Raw genomic sequence first — 24265 nt, forward strand, 5'->3', positions numbered from 1 at the left:
CCAGCTGGTGCGTTCGTACGCTCATGCCCTGCGAGGTGAAGAGGTCTTGCGCGCTATGAGAGCGAGAGAGAGAGAGAGACGCATTCACGGAGCGGGTCTCCTGGAACGCGGTGCCAGCATTGGAACACGGTGTCGGTGTTGCAAGCTGCGCTATGCAACGCGCAGTGACGGTCGTAAGTCCGAGGCGCGCGAAAAGAAATTATCATCGTCATGAGATAAGATTAAAATTCGCGCGCACTTCCAAAAAATGCTGGGCTACGATAGCCCAGCTTCGCTGTTTCAAGCGTTGCACGGCCGAGTGCAAGGTTAAGCGTTTTTTATGCTCATATGACAATCGTTAGCGACGCTCGTATTGGTTCCAAGCCTCTCATATGCGCTTGGAATGTTTAGACAAATGATTGCACAACCTTAGAACAAAGTGCCCAGATTCATGTCTGCACGTCTTGTTCTTTCTCGAAAACAGAATCAACCGCAAGGTTCGCTGCTTGTACAGGTAGGAAAATATTTATTACAAAAGTGATCTACAAGTATACCGCTGTGCGCGTGATAACATTTCGCGATTTTCTCGGTTACCGTCCGACGCTGTCGCATTTGGCAAAACACATCTCGCTTCCCGACGACCAAACTTTTAAGAGCTCGGTGCTCGCAACTTTGGCGTTCACTAGACGACGGACTTTAAACTCCACACAGATCACAGTCTGTCGTAAGGATTGATCGCCTACAAAGCCATTGATGCGCAAAAGATCAACGATATCTGTGAGGGCAACCAAAAAAAATTATCCAATTGGCAGCCACCAGATCAAGTAGTTACTAAATGGTGATTTTGGTTGCAAGCTTTCAAATTCCTACATAGCATACCTATTTTGGTGGCTTACTCACTGTCCATTTGTAGATGTACGGACTGTTTACTACGCTAATTATCTTTGTCGTTCTATTTTGTGCTATTTTTGCACACGAATTACGAAGACAGGTTTCCAGAAACTTGGCCCCAAGCTCTCTATAAACGCACTCACTGACTCATTCCTTTCATTGCAACCTCTGAAGAAGTAACCATACCATACGAAGCAAGCTTTTCTTGCTCAGTGAAAATTGCCAATGCTCGCCAAAGCACAGCGTACTGCATTTGACTCTGATGAGTAAAATGAGGAATTTAACCTCTTCTTCAAAGGCAACATTTATGCCATTCTATGAGGACATCACCGAGAATTCAGCGCATGCGGAACAACTCATTAATTAACAAAGCGAATTCTCGAGCTTGTCGAAGCGTGACAAAGTAAAACTTAAATATACATGAAGAGCCGTTTAATAGAACGATCTGGCGTGAGTTTGATGATGACATCTGGTTTTATCTCTGTGAGATATGTTGTGTTAGTAGCAAGCCTAAAAAGACGCCGAAAGAAAAATGAAGGTGTTAGAGGCACAAAATAGTGTTACCTAGGCCCCGAAGCAGTCATAGTATTACCACGAACGTTTCATCCAAGCTCGGTTAGCACCGGCTGAGAGGGAAGGTTCGTGAGTGCATCAATTTGATAAGGAGAAAAGCAACTGTCTATAGAAACAGCGTGAAACGAAGAAAAAGCGCCCGGCGGAATTGCTGAACTACGACGGGGCCTTTGGAGTTATTTAAACATTTTAGTACCCGTTCTGAGTGAAAAGAAATAGATAAAGAAAAGAAACTGTGTTCTGGCCACCTCTAAACTTCTGGCGCGCAAATTCTTTCAGTTCAGCTATGTAAACTGAGGTAATGTACAAAACTGAATCTAAATACATATCTAGGCTCGTTGCGTTATTAGAGCCTGCTTACTGCCGTCCTAATTTATTTCTAATGGATTAAGTATTGGAGCAGTGCTCAATCCGTCATCAGGGTTTATCTGCGTCATTCGTGCTTTTTTTTTTGCAGTTTGATAATCATGCTGTACATGACCACAGTGGTCTTATTACTATATACAGTTAGTAAAAACTCTGACCCGATAGAGCTATTTACTCTCTTACTATAAGATGGCGCATCATTCATCACCAGCATTATTTGGCATAATAAAGTAACTAAGCTTCCGTAACACGGCCGCACACCATGATATTAGCGACACGTGCGGCGCAGATTGTTAGCGTTTTGCTCAACGTACCAATCTGATCGTCCCTGGATCAATTTGGGGGCAATTACGACGAACCTTTTAGTTGTATTAAATGTTGCCAGATGCTGTTTCTTTCTTTAACCGCGCTTCCGGAGACCACATTCCAATGTTGCCAGACGATTGGGGAAGAAAACGTCGGCACCAAAAAATAAATCTGCAAATTCGGTAAAAGCACAAGTGGAACTGCCCAGAATAAAAAAAAAAAAAGCCTGGGAGGTGGAAGATCCAGAAGTAGTCGTTGGTCACTTCTAGGCGGCCGCTTTAAACCCGTCGACGAGTGTGTCGTAGCTGTATCCATTCGTCGCCAACGCAGCTTCAACAACGACAGCTCGCGCGCACCATGCAGAGGGCAATCACGAAGGCGAGTCACACTTGGCATCTTCTCAGTGTATATCCGTCAGGGGAGAAAGCAAACGGGTGGCAACGTATCCATGGGCGGCGTCACACGCACTTCACTGGGCCCCTTCAAGGCCAACGGGCACAAAAAAAAAACACGAAAGAAATATCGGCACAACCACATCCGGGACACTACTTCTTGAACGAAAATCCACCGTGCACAGGGTCCTCTTGCCAGTAACGCAGATCGATGCCCGGTATATCCTCGCATCGGAACCTTGGATTGCTGGAACGAGAGTATGACGCAAGATGTTGTGGCATTTGCTCTTATGTTCGTTTTTAGCCAGTTTTGCCAGCGCGTGCTTTGTAGTCCACGTCCCGCTTGCCTATATTAGGCCAGCGTGCCATCAGCTTCAATACAAAAACTTCTCCTATTCCATTCTTTGTAAAATAGGCGTAACGGGACCAAAATAATAATAATAATTGCGCAAACTCTACCTTTAACACTGCTTCTCTGCTTATAACTTACCGTTTGTTAAATGTTGAGCTAGCAAGACATGGCAAACTGACCGGAAATGTCACGACGGCAGCATTATATTGTTTAGAAAACTTTTTCTATCACGAAGCCGCCAGTAATCACGTACAGCAAGCTTCATTTTTAGAATTACAGTTCGTTTGATTCCAGAAACGTTCACAAAGCTTGATAAAAGCATTGAGATAAAAGCATTGAGGACATTTTCCTGTGCTTATAACGCTGAGAACTGATAAATGAAGTTTAGGTTCTCGTCTCGTCATGTAAAATCAGGTCATCCGTAACGTTTGATTGTATTGACGCCTTCTGCCGCAACGTACTGAATGCAGCAACGAATTGGCATGCTTACTCTAGCTTTATATTTGTCTCTCTATCCAGCTGACGGGCCTTGTTCATTTAATATAACGCTTTCACGGATAAAGCAGCAACAAATAAAAATCGGAGCTTACTAAATTGGATGCGGCAGCCTCATGACCCACAGCTGGATTGTGGGGATATCATCGCCGTTCTCGCAAATAATCTTGGACTGCGTGGCTTTGCGGATCTCGTGGAGTTGCTCTGTAAGCAAGAAAAGAAGAAATAGTCAGTGCACTGAAGCATTCGGTCTATGTATACTGCTTTATAACACCTATAACAAGTTAATATTTTCGTGGAGTATTGTCATCATCAATATAAATAATGTTTCTACACGCTATTAGTATATTCACCCCGGCTAAAGGTATATATGAACAAATTTGCACTTGAGCTGCATCGTCATAGATTCGCATAGAAGGTCGTGGCGCAGTGGGAAATATCAACAAAAGAAAATTATCGAAAGTAAAAGTGGGAAAGAAAGCAAGAAAGAAAGAGAGAAAGGAAGAAAGACGAACGGTGCCTGAAATTTCGACCTTGTCTTACTATGCCTTCTTTTTATACATTCTTTATTTCCTGGCCTGTTTAAACGCCGGCTTCATAGCCAATCCCCCGTCGCAGGTAAGCGCCAAGGTTCAAGAATTAAGCAAGCAAGCAAGCAAGCAAGCAAGCAAGCAAGCAAGCAAGCAAGCAAGCAAGCAAGCAAGCAAGCAAGCAACGAAACTCCGCGAGTTGAGGAGCTCAGAAATAATGGTAAACATCATACCATTTGATAATTTCCCTTTGAAACATCAAGTCAGCTGTAGTGCATTGGGAATGAGACCAGAAAGGGTTAGTTTGTTTGCTCTCTTATGTTCAAACGTCCGGTGAGTTGTGTAACATGGTGCTTCAAATAAAGCCGTGTGGTCTGTGTCGAGCGCGTACCAGGCAAAGCAAAGTGTTAATTCTGTAGGAGCACTCTCGCGACTGTGTCAAAAATACGACTGATTCGCTGACACCTTTACAGAAAGACCTGCTGGCTGTTAGCCTAATAAATTTTACATGTGGTTATTAGGAAACCTGTGTTCTTTTCAGAAGAAGAGATAACAAGCTGCGCCAGATAGACGGACTAGTATTCCGCCTCTTTCGCAAGTGCCGACCACGATTGCTCATTGCCGCTACGATTGCCTCGTTTTCACGTCGAACGCTGACGTGAGTGACGGATTCCCGAACGCCGTCCGCTTCGCTACTAATTCGCTCTTGCTACTTGCTGTCCGCCATGGCAGCAAGAAATAAATGGTGGAATCAGCCATCACTTAGTCTTATCTCAGGCTGAAGACAGAGAGTTAGCGTCAGTAGTTATTGAGACCATCTGATTCTTTTGTGGCTGCTAGGCCTGTAGGGAGACGGTACTGATCCGGAAAAGTGATATGATTTCAACCTAGCAGATGGCGCTGCAGCATTAGTGTTGGCGATGCGGAATGCTCTAAATGTCTAATTCTTCACGGCACCATTAATTTAATACTGCGCTGTAGCGCGGTCAGCGATGATGGTACGCGAAAACGTTGAATTCTCGGCATGCCAAATGGGATACCATGGTGAGGTGGCGCACGCGCAGTGAGCCTAACGTATCACGTATCACGAAAAGCTTGAAATCCCTACTAATTTATAGCATCTAGTTTTCTTTAGCATGCACTGAAATCTCATTAAACATGCGCCTCTGCTTTCTCTGCTCAGAACCGAACTCACAACGTCATGTCGAGTTGAAGAACGCCAAGCAATATGAGCCATCAGAACACTATAGATAATGTTTCCTTCTTGTTGCAATTTACGCACGCCACTATCGGAGATCACCAGCTCGCTCTTTCGTAAAACCGGCCACAGGGCTATCTCGTATTTTATTTTATATGTACTTTATACGATTGCAGGAACAATGGTACGAGGAATACTCAAAGAGTCACCGCTTGTATGCGTGATTGACGAAGTTGGTGCACGCGTTCACGAGCAGGAGCGTGTCTTAAAACCCCTAATCTTTATTTCGTGAGAGGTAGCAGCTCTCCTTATCTATTCTTCCTGGAAACGGTCGGTGTCACTCACCTGGTGTAAAAGACGACGGCAGGCCCGGGTTTTCAAACCAAAAGCGGTCGCCTCTCCGCAGGTTCGAGAACTGCCTCGCGATGATGCACGCGAAGGTGGGACCAATCATGGCTCCCGGCAAGACCCTCTCGGAGATGCCACCGCTCCACAGATCCACATCATCGGGGTGCCTGCGTATGGAGCGATTTGTTTCTTTTAGAGGTATACTTATGCTGAATATTGTAAGGACGCTGTAAACACTAGCCCTTTATAACTGGAAAATTTCACCACCATGGCGTATCGTGACAGTTTCGCGTGCCCTTGCTGGTTTGCACCAGCACCGTCTTCATGAATGCAAGAGTAGCGTAACACGCATCATAATTTTCTTTCTTGCTTTAACCTAAGGAAGGAAGGAAAAAGTTGAGAAGGAAAGGCAGGGAGGTTAACCAGTTCAGCACAACCGGTTTGCTACCCTACACATGGGAGCGGGATGAGGGGGAATGAAAGATGGGGAAGAGAGAGAGAGAGCACATAGCACAGCACACACATCGTCAGTCACAGTCCGTCACTCTTGCGTGGTACGTCACATCACTGTCACAGCCGCTTGTCCAAGCCTGTTTCTTTTAAAAACCTAAGTAGTCCCTTCGTCACCTTCAGCTGCAATGCTTCTGTCGACGACATGTGAGAATCGTTTCAACTGACATTGGTTTATTGTGAAGGCGCGCTAGAACGGACCCCAGGGACTGTCTCTGAACCATTTGTAACGGTGGATATTGACCTTATACGAACTGAAGATTGGACTAGTTGCAAGGATTCTGTCCTGCAATCGTCGGTTTGTTATGCGTTGTGATTGCAATATGTTCACTTTTGTCTGGGATGATCAAACAGCGTCATCGTGACGGTAGGGTAAACCACAGGCGTGAGATAGGTGAAAGGAAGGAAGTACAAATTGCAAACAGAGCAAATCAATCGTAAGCAGAAGCTCCAATCTTCAACCTGCCCTACAGTAACTTCACTGAGACTACAATACCCGCCGCAGTGGTTCTGCTGCTGAGCACGATGTCGCGGGTTCGAATCTCTACCGCGGCTGCTTCATTCCGATGGAGGAGGAATGCGAGAATAGTCGTGCACGTCGAACAGGTGGTCGTTATTAATCCTTAGTCCCACACTAATTGGCGCCTCTCATAGCTTGATTATCCAGACCAAACCTTTCGCATAGTGTTTCCTTCTCCTTTGTGGTGACCATTGCACTTGGACGAAACGAATTGTAGAAACAAATTGGCGCCGTTCGCTCGCGAAAAGCTACGCTGCCCCAGCTAGCATATTAAGCAATCAAACATTTGTGCGAAACGGGGAGAAATGTAAGTATAACATAAAGGTTCTCTACACCGTATTGCGATAGAACAAATTGTTCAGGCATCGCTTAGTTGGTTAGTGACACATCAGCGGCACACGCCTATCTTGTGAATCGAATTGTGGACAGAAATGATCAAGACTCTTTAGTGCCCATCAACACCATATAACTCCCTCAAGAGATACTTTCGGTTGGGGACGTTCTCTGCAAACAAGTTTATCAGTAGGGTTACTTAGGAAGATTAGTTAAGGACGTTTCATCGTAAATTAGTTAACCCTTCAAGGGCTCATGAGTGGTGTTACAAAAACCACAGTTCAATTCACCACATATCGGTAGTTCTACCTTGGTTAATGATTTCGTTTACAGCTCATGCAACTGACTCTACGTTCTAATACTGCTTGGTTTAGCAAAGTCTGTTTCACTATTTATCTTTGTCTTGTTTACTATATTTATATTATTCAATAATAATAATAATAATAATAATAATAATAATAATAATAATAATAATAATAATAATAATAATAATAATAATAATAATAATAATAATAATAAATATTGTTTATCCGTTTAGAGAGAGAAACATGCTTTAATGAGATGCTGGAAGTGTTATTTGCTTAAGCGCTATAGCGATTAGTCGAGCCCTGACGCTGCAGTAAACGTTTGTGGTGAAAGACTGATACAATGACGAAATGTTTGCGACAAAACGCAAACTTCGTGTCCTGCTTACAGCTTTTAGTGTTGCGGCTTTTGTGTTGTCGCACTCGCAGTATTGAGTATATAGAGCAAGTGCGCGGCCCAGTCATCTTTGTCTGCATACTCTGCATCCCCACGAAAACATTGAATAACTTAAACACCCGTAATTCAAATGGCCTCTACGCTTTTCCTGTCCATATGGTGTTCGCATTCCAGAAAGTCGGTGTTTTCTCTCATCGCTCGAACGATGTCGCGGCGCCCTCTGTTAACGGCACAGGAAACGTAACGTCGTTGTGCCAGTTTCGCCGCGGCCGTTCGTGCGGTTGGTGTGAAAATGCGTCAGCAGGTGGCGCTGTGGTGACGCGCGACTCCTTGAATGTTTAAAAATGCCAACGGGAATGGCGTGCCAAATAATTTCTTTCTGTCAATCTTGATCGCTCTAGAAGCGGCACTATTGCGAAAAAGTCGGCAGTTATGTTTATTAGCGTACAACGCTTCATTTCTTTTATTTTTTTAGGGCCACATTGCCCTGGCGATAATGTGGAACATAGCCCCAGGCCTAAACCCGGGTGTTAAATTTAGAGGTTATGTACCGCATGGTCGGGTCCATGCATTTATTCGGGACACGACCGCAATGTGCGTCTCTGATTTTGAAAACAGATGCCTTTGTTTCGATGGAATTGAAGATTATCGAAGGTTGGTTCCCCTGTCCACTGGGTGACTGTGTATGAATTACGTAATACTCTTAGTCCTATGGGCGATAACATTTATAACTTCCGTACGAGAGGAGCAAAAATGGGTAGTTTTCAGCGACTTACAGTTGGCACTCACATCGGTTTACCTCGCGAAAATAAAACAATTATTGCTATTATAATTTATGAGACCCTCCAAGAGCTCACAAAGGCAAACTAAACGCAGCACGAACTAGCATTTCAGTGGGTACTGGGACAAAGTAATGTTCCAGGCAACACTGCAGCCGATGCAGCAACACGACAAGTACGTACATAGCAGAGATGATATGATTTCTCTCCCGATACAAGGAAGGTGGACTGCGCTGCACTCTAAAACAAACATCATTCCAAATATGTAGAAATATGTGGTATGACCAAAATTTCAAGAGTTCCGATCTGCCTTATACTTACCTGCTTAGTGAATTCAATATTCTATTACTTTTTGATAGAAGCATATAAACCTTCATTCATAGGTTACGGCTGGGCACTGCTTGCACAAAATATTTTTTACGCAGAATTGGCCACGCCGAAATTTTTCGATCTGATTGTGGCTGTTGACTAAGACATATCTCACTTTTTCTCTAATCCCCAACGCACCTACTTAAATGGTCATTAATTGCATTAGGGTGTAGACCACTCAGTTTAAAGAAATTATGGGGGCCTTCCTCAGCCGCAACTATGCGAGCAGCATTCCGGGCGAGTTGGTAATCCTTTACTCAGGTATCATTGCGCAACAAAAAGACACCGACGTGAGAGAAGAAGAACACACACAAGCGCAAACATTTAACTAAATTTATTGTGCCACTGAATCGGTTTATATATGTGAAGCAGTATAGACTGCGCATGCGCTTACATGAATAAAAAATGATTGCGCATTCGTGTAACATAGTTATGAGTCAAGTGATACCGCCTCCAAGAAACTTAGTTCTTTTTCTGTGAGAGCCAGTGAAGGGAAACTAACACACTTATCACCCAATTTTGCAATCATCTGCGCTTCAGTTATTTCACGGATGAGCTGCGTCCTGCCACGGGACACAATCGTGCAATCGTCCTCGATAGGTTTGCAGCCATGGTCGCGACAATGAATCGCCCAGAACGCACTGGTGCCATTTTTTACGTTATTTCAGTGTTCGCGGAGCCCGATCATTGAGGCGACGCCCAGTTTGCCCGATATATTGCTTTCCACATGAAGCATCACCGAAAAAAGTTCGCCGAGTGTGTTCACCGTGTGATGTACAGCCTCTCGCTTTCGAAAAGTTCTACTTTTCCAGCGATTCCGAGGTCGTAGTCCACCGGTAGCCAAGTGGATTTGATTGATGCAGCAAAGTTAGGCATGCATCCTAATCTCACGGTATGAGAAAGGTTATGGTGCCTGACTGCCGCTTCCAAGGCACACTTCCATCCACCACGGAAGTCAGGATATATTGCGATGTCTTCAAGTCCCGAATGAGCCTCTCAGCTAAGCCGTTTCCTCCAGGGTGGTAGGGTGCGGCAAATCTTAAGGTAATTCCACTTTCGCGGGCCCATTCCTGGAGTTTCTTACTGCGGAAAGCTGGCCCGTTGTCGGACACTACCACCTTGGTGTCCTTGAACATATTTTGATCCAGTAACGTCAGAACAGAACTGGCATCTTCCTTTCCTGGCTTTGCAGCTGCTATGCGTGTGCATCCATTTATGGTAACAAGGAATGCTGGAGTCTTACTGATTCTCTCGCCCCGCTTTATGATTTCGGCAAAATCTAGATTAATTACTTCAAATAGTACTTGGGAATGCTTAGCTATGACCATTTAATTCCCTCTTATACGATACTTGGCCTTGATAATCTGGCACTTGTGACAGGGTTACACGTAGTTTACATCTTCTTTCATAATTTTCCGTGTAAATCGATTTTTTTGTCTTCCAATAATTTTTCCAGAATCCATCGTGCCCTCCTTACTCTGGACTGTCATGGTACAGCTTCAAAACCTTCGGCGCCAAGCTTCCTGACATGCAGAACTTGCCATTACCGCACGTCAAGTCTTCGGTGCCTTCCTACAAATTGTAAACGTGTCCATGAGCAGACGTGCTCACTTCTGTGATGTGGAGCCGGGAAAGAGCATCTGCGTCAGGGAGCTTATCACCGGGTCGATGGCTTACATCGAAAGTGAACTGTTGTATTTCACTGACCCAACGTGCCACCCTGCCCTTAGGTTGGGTAAATCCAAACAGGTAGGTTAAGCTCGGTCGTCAATGAAAAGCTGAAAGTGGCGACCCTCTATGTAGCTTCTAAAATATCGGACTGCCATCACAACAGCTAGCCTCTTTTTCTGTGGTCGTATAATGTTCTTCAGCTTTTGAGAAAATGGACGAATAATATCCAATCACTTTGAGTTGCCATCCTTGCTGCTCCTTAGTGTCTCGTTGATATAGAACGGCTCCTGTACCGTGCTGTGAAGCGTCAATGCACAGTTCCAAAGGCTTGTTCAAGTCATGTAGCACAAGTACAGGATCTGACCATAAAGCTTCAACAAGGTACTGGTACGCCTTCTCGCACTCTTCACTCCGCCCAAAGGGCACATCCTTTTGCGTCAGCTTAGTGAGGCATTACGTCTTTGCAGCGTAATCCTTATTACGGAAATGACGGGCGAGTCCAAGGAAAACAAGGAGTGAGTGAAGGTCGTATGGCTTGACGAGCTTCTTCATCCTTTGTGCAGATTCTTCTTTCGTTGTTTTAGTTTTACCGTCAGAAAATTTCCCCAGAAGGACAACATGCGTTTGAAAAAAATCACTCTTCTTAATTTTTAGATGTGACTTGCTGAGGACTTCTAACACGCCCGAAAGGTGTTTTTCATGTTATTCTCTTGTACGTGAGTATACGATGATGTCGTCAATGTACACGCTACAAAACTTTTCCAGGAACTCATCGAGAATGTCATTCATAATTTTCTGAAGCCAAGGTCCAGAATTCTTCCAACCGAATGGTAAGCCGTCGTACACTTACACATCGAAAGGCGTTACAAAAGCAGTGCACTCTTTGTGGTCTTCTAGTAGTGGCACCTGCCAGAATCCTTTACAAAGGTCAACCCGAGAGAAAAAATTTGATCCTCCAGTTTTATTGATGATATTTTATATTCGGGGCATGGGAAAAGCAAACAAATGAGTTTTCCCGTTTATTTACCAGCAGTCTGTGCAAAGGCGAAATGAGCCATCGTCTTTCGGTACTATAGTCATTGTTGACGCAAATGTGGAAGTTGAAGGCCTTATAATACCGGCATTTAAAATTTGCTGGATTTGGCTTTAGCCAGAAAATTTTCTCATGGGAGAGACTGTACTGCTTTTTACGCACTACTGGGATGTCACGAAGCTTAAAAGGTACATCAAGTGAATCTGCTGCTGGCGGGTACGTCTCAACACAAATAAGTTCAGGAATATTTGCCAGTACCTCAGTAACTCTTCGATGTGAATTTGTAACTCCATGCAAATTAGGCTCAACTGATCCCTCCATGGTCACTTCGTCTCTCCAAGAAATACTCATCTTCAATCGCTTCATATCAGGTCTAGATAAAATAAACACGAAATACCTTGCATGAGGAGGGCTTCTACTTTCAGGAGATGCCCACCAAATACGACTTCCACTTCCGTCCAGTGTTACAACCTTCTAGTTTTTCCATCATAGCTTTGAACACTAACTATTATTCCTTCATTCACCTTGCTCGCTTGGACAAGTTCCTGATTTACCAGGCTTACGGATGCTCCAGTATCTACTAGGGAGTCCACACTTTTTCCATTTGCCATCATTTTAACATATGAAAGGTTGCATTTCAAAAGGTATACATCTTCCATGTTTTCACAATGATCAGACTCGGTATTCAAATGTTCTACCGTTTCGCCATGTGCGCTAGTGCTCAGTCATAACGTATTACGCCTTTTGAGGGGACTACCAATCAGACAATCGTAAGACACATACTTAAGGCAAGCTAGTAAGTCATCCATGGATGTTGTACACTGTACACGAACCTCTCTGTGCGATTCGTTAATCATGCATTGAATTATCAACGGCAGGATTGCAGGGCCCGGAAGACTAGGGTCGACAATGTAGAGTAATCGTCTCTTCTCGAAAAAATAATCCAGAAGTGTCCCTTTCCTGTGCCTGAAAGCGATCTCCTCGTCCCATATGTGAATCGGATTTTGCTCAAAAGCGCAAAGAAAGCTATATTTCCATTTGTGCCATGGATCACAGCATTGGCTTGCGATTCGCATGTCATACCCTTTTCTGGCATTGCCCGATAAAAATCGGCGCATCTTACACACGTTTATGTCCGATGACGTCCACTGGTTTTGCGTACATGCGTATTCATAAAATATGAACCACTTGTTGGGTGAATTGGACGCCCCATCGAAACTATCATGCTTAATCTCTTCTCTGTGTGGTGTCTCGGCTTTTAGATAGCCGCAAACTGCTTCGAGAATCCGTTGCTGCTGCTTGTACTGCGTGGTCTGCTGTTGTAAGAGCGCTTGCAGCAAGGCGTTACTCGTGTGTTCAGTCTCGTTCTTGGAATCTATCTCTGAATGTCCCGGAAACATAGACTCAAATCCAGACATAGAAGCATCGATGTGTACCGTGAAGTGAACAAGGTGAAGCATGCGCGACGCTAAGCACGTTCAATAAAACGCGTCATATCAGCAAGATCAGCATTTTCGTCGCTCGAATTATGCTGTCTTGTGTGCTCTCCCGGCGACGCACAATTCGATCACTTCATTCAGTGCGTTTGGACCAAGCTACGACATTTGTTTGTAATTAGCGGTGTAAGGGCATATCGTATGGATTGTACTAAAGGACTGAACTAACTTCACATCAAAGCCGTGGGGTTGGCAGCACTCGGCTGACAGTTGAAAAAATTATTTAATTTATGTAGTACTGCCAAACTTATACGTTCAACCACAGCGTACGCATCCGCAACTCACCAGAATCGCTTCGACTCTGCCTCAGCGATAGTCCCGGCTTCAAATGTCTTAATGATCCGCAAGAAAAGTGGAAAAATAGTTATCAAGAAAGTGGACAGGCAAGGAGACACAATCTCTCCAATGATATTCACTACATGTATAGAAGAAATGTTCGAGCTGTTATAATGGGAAGGATCAGGAGTGACAATCGAGGGCTAATATGTCAAGAACAACATTCAGGTTGCCGACGACATTGTCCTGTTCAGCAACGCTGGGGACTCATTGCAACAATTTATCGTGGACCTTAAACGAGAAAGTGTAAAATTAGGTTGAAGGTCTATGTGCAGAAGGCAATGGTAATGTTGAATAACCTGTCAAGCGAACAAAAATTTATGATCGGCAGTCAGGTCTCTATAATGTGTGTAGGAATACCTTTATCCAGGTAAATTACTCACAGGGGACCCTGATCATAAGAAAGAAATTTACTGAAGAACGAAAAGGGTTGATGCGCATACGGCTTGCATTACCAAATCATAACCGGGAGCTCCACCGCTGTCGTTGAAAAGAGAAGGGTAAAATCATTGCATTCTACCAGTATACTAACATATGGGGCAGAAACTTGGACGTTAACAAAGAAGTTTCAGAACAAGTTAAGGACCGCTCACACAAAGGATGGAACGAAAAATATTAGGCCTAACATTAGGCAAACGGGGGTAGCGGTAGTTGACATTAAGAGGAAAACTTTTTGCTGCGCTGGCCCCGTAATTCGTAGGGCAGATAATCAGTTGTCCGTTAGAAATACAAAGTTGGTGCTAGGGGAAAGGAAGCTCTGTTGAGGACGACAGTACATTAGGTGTGGTGATGAAATTAGGAAATTTGCAGGCACCGCGTAGAATCAGCTAGCGCAGGTTAGGGGTAAATAGAAATCGCTGGGCCTTCGTCCTGCAGTCGACCTAAATATACACTGATGAAGTTTTACAAAATTCAAAATTCATCCAGAATTTTAACGCACTGTTGCTCTTGAGCCACAGTTCGCTTCGTACTGCGAGGCCGCATTTGCATGTTTACAGAACTGTGTCTGTCGCCGCCACCCCCACCTTTTCCTAGTACTATATGTGCAAGTGACGTCTCCGAACAAAGTGCGTCATTGTAGCAAGGTCGACGACTTGAACCAATTTGATCCGAAACCTGCTAGAATGTTGAACCATTATGTGCTTCTTGCACGGTGTACAAGAAGCACGTAATGCTTCTGAGCACATATAGTATTCTGAGGCGCACTTGAACGTGTGTTCTTATGAAGCTGGTAAACGTATGAAAAAGTTGGCGCTGTTAATTGTGATGATGTTGACTGACTAGCCCTGACTTCTATGAAGCACCACTTGGGCTATGAGAGAGAGAGAGAAGAAACTTTAATCAAAAGAGCACGCGAACGCAGGTAGCTCCTCCGCTCTGTAATACGTGGTGCCCTCAGTCCAGGAGTCCAGCGGCCTTAGCTGCCCTTCTCGCTCAGTTGACCAGGTTGAGCTGGTCCATCGAGTCGGAGCTGGACAGCACTGCCTCCCATTGCCGTGTGGTAGGGTGTGTTATGGATGTGAGCTGTGGTGTGTTTGCCCAAGCCCATACTATGCGGTAAAGCGTTGCACATTGATCGCAGTGTGGACATTTATAGGAATACAGCGTGGGGTGTATGGCGTGGATATGTGTTTGGAGTTTTCGCCATATTACGGCTTCCTCTCGCGTCAGAGCATTATGCGGTGCGAGTAGTGTTCTTCGTGAAAGGCGATAGTGTTGTAGAATGTGAGTGTAGGTTAATGGTATGGGCTCTGGTTGGAACTACGCGGCGCGGTCATCTCGCGGCTCCCGGTATGCATGCGCTCGGGCGTAGGCGTGTGCCTGCTGATTGCCGCGTAAGGACTCATGCCCCGGAGTCCACACGATTTGTATGTATGGTGGCAGCTGGTGCGCTCCATTCAGAATGCGATGTGCGGCCCTGGAAATTTTGGCCCTGCAATAATTTCTGCATGCCGTCTGAGAGTCCGTCAGAACTATGACGCAATCCCAGTGCGGTCTCGTCGTGATGGCTAACGCTATATATCGCTAGTTCCTCTGCCTCCGCAGCACTCACTCTGGAAACCGACGACGCATTTATTTCGGTCCCGTGATTGTCGACTACGCTGGTGACGAATGCAGTGCTTATTACGGTGCTGGCCGCATCTACGTACAAGACATTGGGGTGGTTTCCATACTTTCTCGCGAGCGGAGACAAGCCCGAGCCTGCGCTCGGGCTTGTCTCCGTCCGATGTGGAAGTTTGAGTGCATGTTCCTGGGAATCTGTGAGAGGTGCATTGTTTCTTGTATTCGTGTTGGGATTTTGGTCAGTGCGCTGGTCTTCCGTACGGAATATCCAAGACGCTCCAAGACGCAGCGTCCCGCTATTGCGCGTAGTAGTTTTTCCTTCTGGCTTACCATGTAGGCCTCTATGATTTCCCGTGCGTTGTTTTACACCCCTGAATCCTCGAGGCGAAAAGTATCCGTTCCGGGTGGGAGTCTGAGCGCTTGCTTATATGCCTTGCGTATCAGCCGGTCGAGTGCCTCCACCTCCGTGTTACTGAAATTTAAATGTGGTGCCGAGTACGCAATGCGGCTCACAATCAGAGCCTGTTCCTTGAGTCCCCTCTTCCTGCTGGTAATTCGTTGAATCATGCCCAAGATCTCCGTGGTTGTGTGTTGTAGCTTCTGTATGGCGTATCCTCCACCCCCCTCCTATTCTAAATGTAAGCCGAGGATCCGAAGTCTGTCTACCTTGGTAATTTCTGTAGGACCTATTCGCAGGTGGATGGTTGGTGCCGGGCTGTTGATCGTCCTCGTGAGCGCTTCTCAATTATGCGGAGCTCCACATTCTCCGGCGCGCATTGCAGTCTGCATGTCTCCGCGTAGCTTGCTACGACGTCTACTGCCTCCTGTAATGCCTCTTGTTGTTCTCCTATGGACCCTCCAACCGCCCATATTGTGATGTTGTCTGCGTACAAGGCACGTCGGATCCCCGGTATTTTCTCGAGTAGGGCTGGTAGTTTCAGCATGGCCACATTGAAAAGTGTCGGCGACAGCACTGCTCCTTGTAGCGCTCCTCTGTTAGGTGTGTCTATTCGCTGTGACTTCACATTTCCCAGCCCTATTGTGGCGGTGCGATCTGTGAGAAAAGCCCTCATGTAGCTGTACGTTCGTCGGCCGCAATTCGCGTCACTGAAATTGGCTAGTATGGCTTCGTGCCCCACGTTGTCAAAGGCTCCCTTTAGGCAAAGTGCGAGGATTGCTTTTGGGCAGCATGGCGTTGCTGCAGTCAGTACTTCCTCTTTGAGCTGCAGAAGCACGTCTTGCGTTGAAAAGTTGGGCCGAAAACCAAACAACGTGTTCGGCATCAGTTGCCGAATAATTTACCGAGGCAAGACGTAAGCGAAATGGGTCTTAGGTTCTCCAGGCAGGCCGTTTTTCCTGGATTTGGTATAAGCGTAATCTCCGCATACTTGAATTCCGGGGGTAAGGTCCCTCTGCGCCAGTGCACTTTTAAGAGTTCCAGTATTGCCAGCACGGTTGCATCGTCCAGGTTACGTAGCAACTTGTTGGTGCACATGATTCCGTCCTTGCCAAGAGTGGTGTTTCAAGTGAGTCTTGCGATCGCTCGTGTCAGCTCGGAACGCGTTATGTCCCGGTCGAACTCGCTGTTTTGCAGTCCGGCGTAGTCAGCCACTGGCTTTCCACCGAGTATCGGCTGGCCAATATATCTACTTTGTAAGGCACACAATAGCTGACCGTCTGTGCCTCCGAAATTGTGTAGTACTCGGCTCATCATGTGCTTGCTTTCTCTCTTGCTCTGGGTCGGATCTAGGAGATGTCTGAATATGTTCCACGTCTTGGCAGTGCCCAGCGTTCCTTGGAGGGAGTTACAGAACTGGTCCCAGTTCTGTCGTGCAAGTTGCTCTGCGTAGCGTTCTGCCTCGTCCGTTCGTTTCGCGATGCGTATTTTTAGCTTACGGTTGTGCCGCTGCCTTCGCCATCTTCTAAGCAAAGTGTGGCGCGCTTCCCACATGTGTAAGAGGCGCAGATCCACTGCCGGATTGTCTGTGGTGAGTGCAACCTCCTTGGAGTGTTTGGCTACCGATTCCTGCAGTTCTCTAACCCAGGCCTCTATATCGGTTATCGCTTGGGCTTCTTGAGTTTCTCTTTCGCTCCGGAAGTTTTCCCAGTCCGTGATTTTGGTGGAACGTATCTTTCTTGTTGGGAAGTTTTGCACGTGTACCGAGATGTCGAGTATGAAGTGGTCGCTCCCTAGCGTCTCGTTAGTGTTTTCTCACTCGACGTTCCGAAGTCTGGAAGCGAGCACAAGATCGGGACAGGTGTCACGGGCCGTGCCGTTGCCTTACTCTCGTTGGATGTGTCGGATCCGTCACTATCGTAAGTCGGTGGTGTTGTATGACGTTATAAAAGGTCGCCCCCTTTTTGGTATGTCTGACGTACCCCCACGCCTCGTGCGCCGCGTTGAAGTCGCCTAATATGAGGAGGCTGTTTTGTCCAGATAACTGCATCGCTTGCTGTACCTAGTTGTCTAGGGGTCCCAGAGTTTCCTTCAGCGAACTGCATATATTAAGTATAAAAACACTTGTGTTTCCCCTGCGCTGTGGCACTCTTTCTATGAAAACCTGATCGATTACCGTGTCCCCATAAGTGTGGTCTATTGCAGTGAGGTGTTTGCTCGTAAGTGTAGCCGTACGTGCTTCTGCTGTCGCACGAGTGTGATATCCGGTGATTCTAGGTGATTTCCCTGTTTCCTGTAAGGCTATTACATCCGGTGGTGTGTCTTGTTTGGCAGTGTACTGCAGCAGCGTCGCCCTCTTGCGAGTGAAGCCCCGACAATTCCACTGCAAAACGGTGATGCCTCCATTTTGATCATTCGGTTTTCTTACCATTTTGATCCTCGTGTAGCATTTGCTGGAGGGCTGCCTCTCTGTGTGGGTAAACTCGCGGCTTCTTTGGCTATGACAGACGCCGTATAGTTAGGGGCTCGAGGACCTGACGTCATCAACCTATGATTTATTATTGGTCTCCGAGATCAAAGTGTACGCGCGTTTGTGTATTTTGATTTTGTCGGAATACGCTCACCTTAACCTGCAAAATGGACGCTTGGCTTGATGCGAGGCATCATCGTGTTTTATCAGCTGAGGAGAAGCTAAGAAGAAGCGATGAAAAGTGTCACGACATCAAAGTATACGACGTCAAAGTGTCATAGGCAGCGAAACTTGCATGTGCGGATGTTACGTAGTAAAGTTTCCATTCATAATATTGGGCGTGCCTGTAGCCACGGCTTCTTTCTGCATTTTTCTTTCAAGGCTGCTTTCATATAGCTCGGCGTGCCCTCGACAGGGATCCTATGCCAAGGGAGCGCGCGTTTTGTCATCAGTTGGTGCTTGACGACATTGTCGACCAGCACCTTAGACGGTACCGGCTACCGAGAGAGCTGATATTAAGCCTATGCGCGGCAATAGAACCACACTTGGGCAACCATGTGGAGCGTGATCGCATACCATACCGATAAACATATGGGTGCGGGTGGCCTTCGTTTGAGGTCATATGAACTACTTATTATGCAGCTTTCGTGTTGTTCTTTTCTGTAACTAGTATCGAAATCAAGACATTTATTAGCGTTGTGCTATGGTGGTGGTGGTGACCTTGCTACAGGCAGGGTTGTGGGTAACGAGCCTGCTAAACCTTGACAGGTAACGAGCCTGCTAAACCTTGCCGGCAATTTCTCCGCCTGAGCATCTCTTTCTGCGCCAAATATGTCTCTTGCAGAAATGTGGGAAATCTTGGCACCTCCACTGCCATTCTTTTGCTGGTGAACAGGTGAGCCTGGTTGCGCTTGTAGATAAATATATAAAATCAGCAGACTGTGTTGTGACGCCTGAGCGTAGGGCTTTGCTAATTGCAAGTGGTTCGTTATTAGACTTCATGTTCGGAAGCCTGAATTATTATTAAGGCACAGCATTATCTTGTAACGGGCATGGTCAATTTGATGAACCGTGTGTGCCATTCTGCTCTTTCTCTCGTTGCAGACGTTCTGGTGCACATAGTAAACTATATCGCATTGCTTTTATTTACGTCTTCTATCCTTTGGGTTTTTGTCTGTTTACGTCCGTTTATTTATTCCTACTGCACCTTTAATTTGCAGTAGGCATTGGTTGCGCGCCCATGTGGCCGATGCTCGTATATTCTTTTCGACTTTTCCCCCCTGTAACTCGCACGAAAGTCTAGTACCTGAGTATGGGTTCTTGCTTCACATCCCGCCTATGAATGAAAATGTTGGCTTTACAGCTGTTGAGGTATCGAGAACGAGGTTCAGATTTCTAAAGGCTTGACGGCCACACTTTGCTCATGGACCGCGGTAATCTCCAGGCTCCTTAAATTTTATGTAGTAAGCCAACCTCCTCGAGACATCAATGGTAAGACAGCGTAAAAAATAAATGGAAGTTTATCGTCTTTCGCTTACTTGTAGATCTGCGAATAGCGGAAGGCCGTGCCGTTGTTAAGCCACGGCTCGAAGTCGGCGAACGTATGTGCACGTGGCAGTCCGCACCACTCTCGGAACGAGTTGTACCCTGGCACGCCGTGCTCCCGGGCCCGCTGTAGGTTGATGGCAATAAGGTCCTTGCCGAACGGCTCCTCGGGGTTTTGGAAGAGATGGTTGGTTACCTGAAACAAGTGGATTATAGAAATCAGACAAAGTAAATAGGAGTGAGTCATCAAAGTGCGCTTCGCGTGGACTGACTGGACTGTGTTCAAATGAAATGCTACATTCGTACTCGACACAGGGAGAATGAGATTTCAGGTTAGTGCCATACAGTCTGCGTGGCTCTTCTGGCACTGCTTAGAGAAACGGTCATAACAAGAGCCGTATTTGTATGTTAATCAGTATTTTTTAGTAATGTTTGTGGCTCATAGGATCTTAGCTCCTAGAGTAGTGAAATGGTGTAGCAGGAGGCGCGGGTTTCCAACCTCTCCAACTGAACCCTAGCTAAATTTATCTATCTACAGCCATATTTCTTTACCAAGCTGATTTACCGCTTGTGGCTGCTAGAATGGGTCAGATTATGAAAGCATTAAAAAGACAGTAAATACCAACGACCATCTTCATTTTCGTCATCTTCATTTTCTATTGTTCATCAGTCTCTGTTATTAAGGAATTGAATGCGGAGGAGCTGCCACAGTAAACATTATACGTGTAGCACATTGCGTAGACTAGCCCAGGCATCAGAGAGGTTCAGGAGCCCTAATTCGGATAATTTGGCCTCCGCAACACCCGGCATGTTGAATTCAGTACTTGGATTTAGGTGAACATTCACTACATCACCTTGCTGAAGTTTCTGTACGACAGTGGGTTGTACCTATATATACAATTGTTGCACCATTATTCACCATTTGTCAGTAGCCTTCAGGGGACTGTCACAGAAAGATCTAGGTCGTTGAAAATCGTACAGCCTTCTTTTCAGAGCTTTCTTATCACAATCATGGCACTTTACGTGCTTAAATGTCCACTCTCGCGGCTTGCATTACGAGCTGCGTTAAAAGCAACGAGTGAAAACTATTGATTGCTCGAATACAGCGTGCCAAACGTTCACTGTGACTCTCATCAACGCCAAAATGACATAACATTTTTGTTTGGTCTGCGCACAGTCATTTCACATGACTATTACAATCCTTGACTGACTTATGGTGATTCAACGAGAAACATATGCACAGAGTGAGAGAAGCACATGTCAATGCTAATGAAGCAACAGAAAATCGAGTTCTTTGTATATACAAAGAAACCATTTTTTTTTTCACTTTCACAAGTAAATATGAAGTATTAGACAAAGTTTCTTGTGCAGGAACTACTAAAAACTAAAAACACAGAAAATACTAAAGTGAATGCTCAAATCGAGTGCACGGCGGCCACCACGGCATCCTGTAGTATGCACAGCTCTCTGTCGCAGTATTCTACCTACGATTCAAAGACTGCGCTTCGGAAAGGGCGGGTTCACTCTATGTCCTCATAGTCAATAACACACCGCACAAGGCTGTAGCAACTTTAGAAGGTTAAATATAATAGTTTAATGACTGTATTGCGAATAATGCGTCGTAGAAAACAAATAAAAAGAAATACGAGGTAAATTGTAAATAGAATTGCGTTCCTTGTATTATTTAAATCTACGTGAAGAAATGTTGGTGCTTCGCATTTTTATCGCATAACGTGCGAAAGAAAAAGTGTCAGGTTGCAAAAAAATAAAGCCATTACGATACGAAAACACTTATGGATGAGTTCGGGCGAACAGTTCACAACTCGTGATGCAGCTACTGCGCCAGAGGTCGAATTGGCAAAGATGTTTGTTCGTAAGGGCTGTTTGCCATGAAATCGACTTGCCCCAGTAACCCATTGTAGGCGGAATGTGAGGGACAACTGCACTTCTTCGCATTGTCATAGTGCCTTCTTTCCTCCCTCTCTTTTCTTTCTCTTCATCCGTTAACTTCCTTCTGCCGCATAGGGTAGCAAACCGGACACGTGTCTGGTTAAACTCCCTATCTTCCTTTCTTTCTTTTCCTCTTCCTCCTCCTCCTCCACCTTGCCTTTGGCCGGCCGGCTTCACTAACTATAAATCTAAAACCACGATCCGCTAGTATCTGTTCTTACGAGCAGTTATATCGTAAGAATAGTTTTGTTGAATAGGTGAAAAATAAATTGCGCACGAAATCTTGTTCCTTCCCACTTCACGACATCAAAAACGGGACAACTTACATCAGTACTTCAGCACAACATACACAACTGCTTTGCGACATCGGTATGATAATTGTTTCTGTAATAAAAGTTATTTCACTCACTCACTCAACATGAAAAATGTAGCAGTCAGGGCGTGAATAAGGAAGACATACCTCTTGCGTGACGAATGGATCGTAGGTTTGGGCCGGTGTGTTTATAAGACCTCCGGCCAATTCGTCGAGCTTGCCGGGCTGATAGACGATGAAAGGCTGCCGTAGTAGGTTGCGCAGAAAATCCTCTCCTGCAGAGCCATCAGGTATCATCTTAGCTTTTTGCGGCTTTGACAAAAAGGGCCATGGCGCAGCGTTCACAAAAGCTGTGAACGCACTGGGAAAAAATGCTTTCTACAGTTCTGTTTAGGTACACGTTAACATTCCAGTGCTTGCTATGACTGGAAACGGCTGAGTAATTAAGCTTGTTGTACAGCACACACATACACACACACACACACACACGCACACACACACACACACACACACACACACACACACACACACACACACACACACACACACACGCACGCGCGCACACACGCACACACCACACGCACGCACACACACACACACACACACACACACACACACACACACACACACACACACACACACACACACACACACACACACACACACATTCTCTCTATCTCTCTCTGTTTCAGTGGTTTGACAATATTTCGCATAGTATTTTTGCCTTAATAAAGGGAAAATAATGGGAACATAAAAATACTAGTTGTTTTCTTTTATCTTCCAGTTCGCTTCTTAAAAAAGAGGTCGTTACACCCTGAATTGCCTTTAGCATTAGTTTGGTCTGGGCTCTCAATGCGGATGTTTGCTAGCAGTACAAATTATTTGTCACGAAGAGCATTGATTGTTTCAAAATTTGTTTGCCGCTTCTTCCACGTGTTTTGCTTACATGTGCGATCTTCAAACGCTCTGTCGCTTACTCTGACATGGTGACACACGTTGGAAAATTAAGAATTAAACTAGAAGTCACCGAAAAATAGAATGGTCCAATGAACCAATAACAATGCGGGGGCACTATTGTTGTATGAAGACACATTTCTTTCACATTTTCCTATCCGAGGCACCAATTTGCTGATACCGGCTATTACGACAGCGCAACGACGTACAAGTCAATAACGAAGAGCGAAAACAATAAAAACTGAAATGTGCCGTCAGAAAATTGAGTATTGGCTTGCTTCTCAAGGTGAAGAAAGGGATATTTCCAGCTGGCCATTTACCCAGCACTCAAGCAAAGCACAAGCACAAACAGCACGTACAATCCTTACCGATGAATTCGTGGTACTTGTTGTAGCGCCTGACCATACCCTGGATGAACGTATGTCCGAACCTGAACGCAGCTGATTGGAAGGAGTTGGAGAGCGCCAAGTTGACATCGGGATCATAGCCATGCCAATAACCCTGCAATGAGAACAAAAACTTCAGTATACTTACCACTGTTTCGCACTATAGAAGGGATGTGCTACCGGCTGCCTTCACGCTGTCAAGACAAGATACGTTTTTGACAACAGCGGGGGAATTTGTTTACAGCAGCATGTTTGCGCAAGAGTGACCATAAAACGTGTTTTGCATCAATCTTTTTATCAAACTATAACAACTATCATGGTCTCGCTCTCGCGCGAGGCGAACTCACTGTACCAGAACGTTTGTGAAGAGAAGGATATCGAGAAAGAGGAAAGGCTGGAAGGTTAACCAGATGCAAATTTCCGTTTTTTCGGCCCTACATTGGGTTAGAGAAAAAGGGATTAGAAAGAAAAAAGAAGGAGCTGGAAGGAAATAATTAGGAAGTACTGCAGGCGTTTAATAAGTGTGGAGGATCGCAAAAAAGCAGAATAGTGCTTTCATGGTCTCGTGCTGAAATATCGTGTCCCTTCATTGTTGTAAGATTATCTCTTCCGAGAAAGGTTGGCCTTCTAACTTGCTGAGCACAGCTGTGAGTGAGCGTCTCGGCACACAGTACTGCCTTGCTCTGGCAGAAAATACACTGGCACACATATACACATGCATATAATTGGAATGTTGCAGAGAGAAACAAGTTAAATTCCCTCATCAGAAAGGTCTTCAAGCTCGCCCTCGGCTTACCTGTAAGCACTCACACCGAAAACCTGTTAAAGCTCGGAGTGCACAACATGCTCGAAGAAATAATAGAGGCACAAGAGCGTTCACAGCTGCTCAGGCTATCCGGCACCCCGGCGGGCCGCAAGATACTTGACGAGATGGGCCTCTACCCTGTCGACCAGTGCCCCGACGCCTTACGGATTCCCAGCGACATCAGATTTCAACTGCACATCGC

General features: G+C 45.5%; 1 protein-coding gene across 1 annotated transcript in view; it reads right to left on the reverse strand.

Annotated features, from left to right (window-relative positions):
* Positions 1-339: 339 nt before the first annotated feature.
* LOC119448636 (peroxidase-like) overlaps positions 340-24265 on the reverse strand; it is a 123749-nt gene continuing 99823 nt past the window's right edge. The window contains 6 exon segments of the mRNA XM_049665645.1: positions 340-2754; positions 3450-3558; positions 5428-5597; positions 19649-19851; positions 22066-22193; positions 23241-23373. Coding sequence (XP_049521602.1) covers positions 2661-2754; positions 3450-3558; positions 5428-5597; positions 19649-19851; positions 22066-22193; positions 23241-23373 — 837 coding nt within the window. The 3' untranslated portion in view covers positions 340-2660.

The sequence above is a fragment of the Dermacentor silvarum genome, chromosome 4 (genome assembly GCF_013339745.2).
Source record: "Dermacentor silvarum isolate Dsil-2018 chromosome 4, BIME_Dsil_1.4, whole genome shotgun sequence".
Lineage (NCBI taxonomy): Eukaryota > Metazoa > Arthropoda > Arachnida > Ixodida > Ixodidae > Dermacentor > Dermacentor silvarum.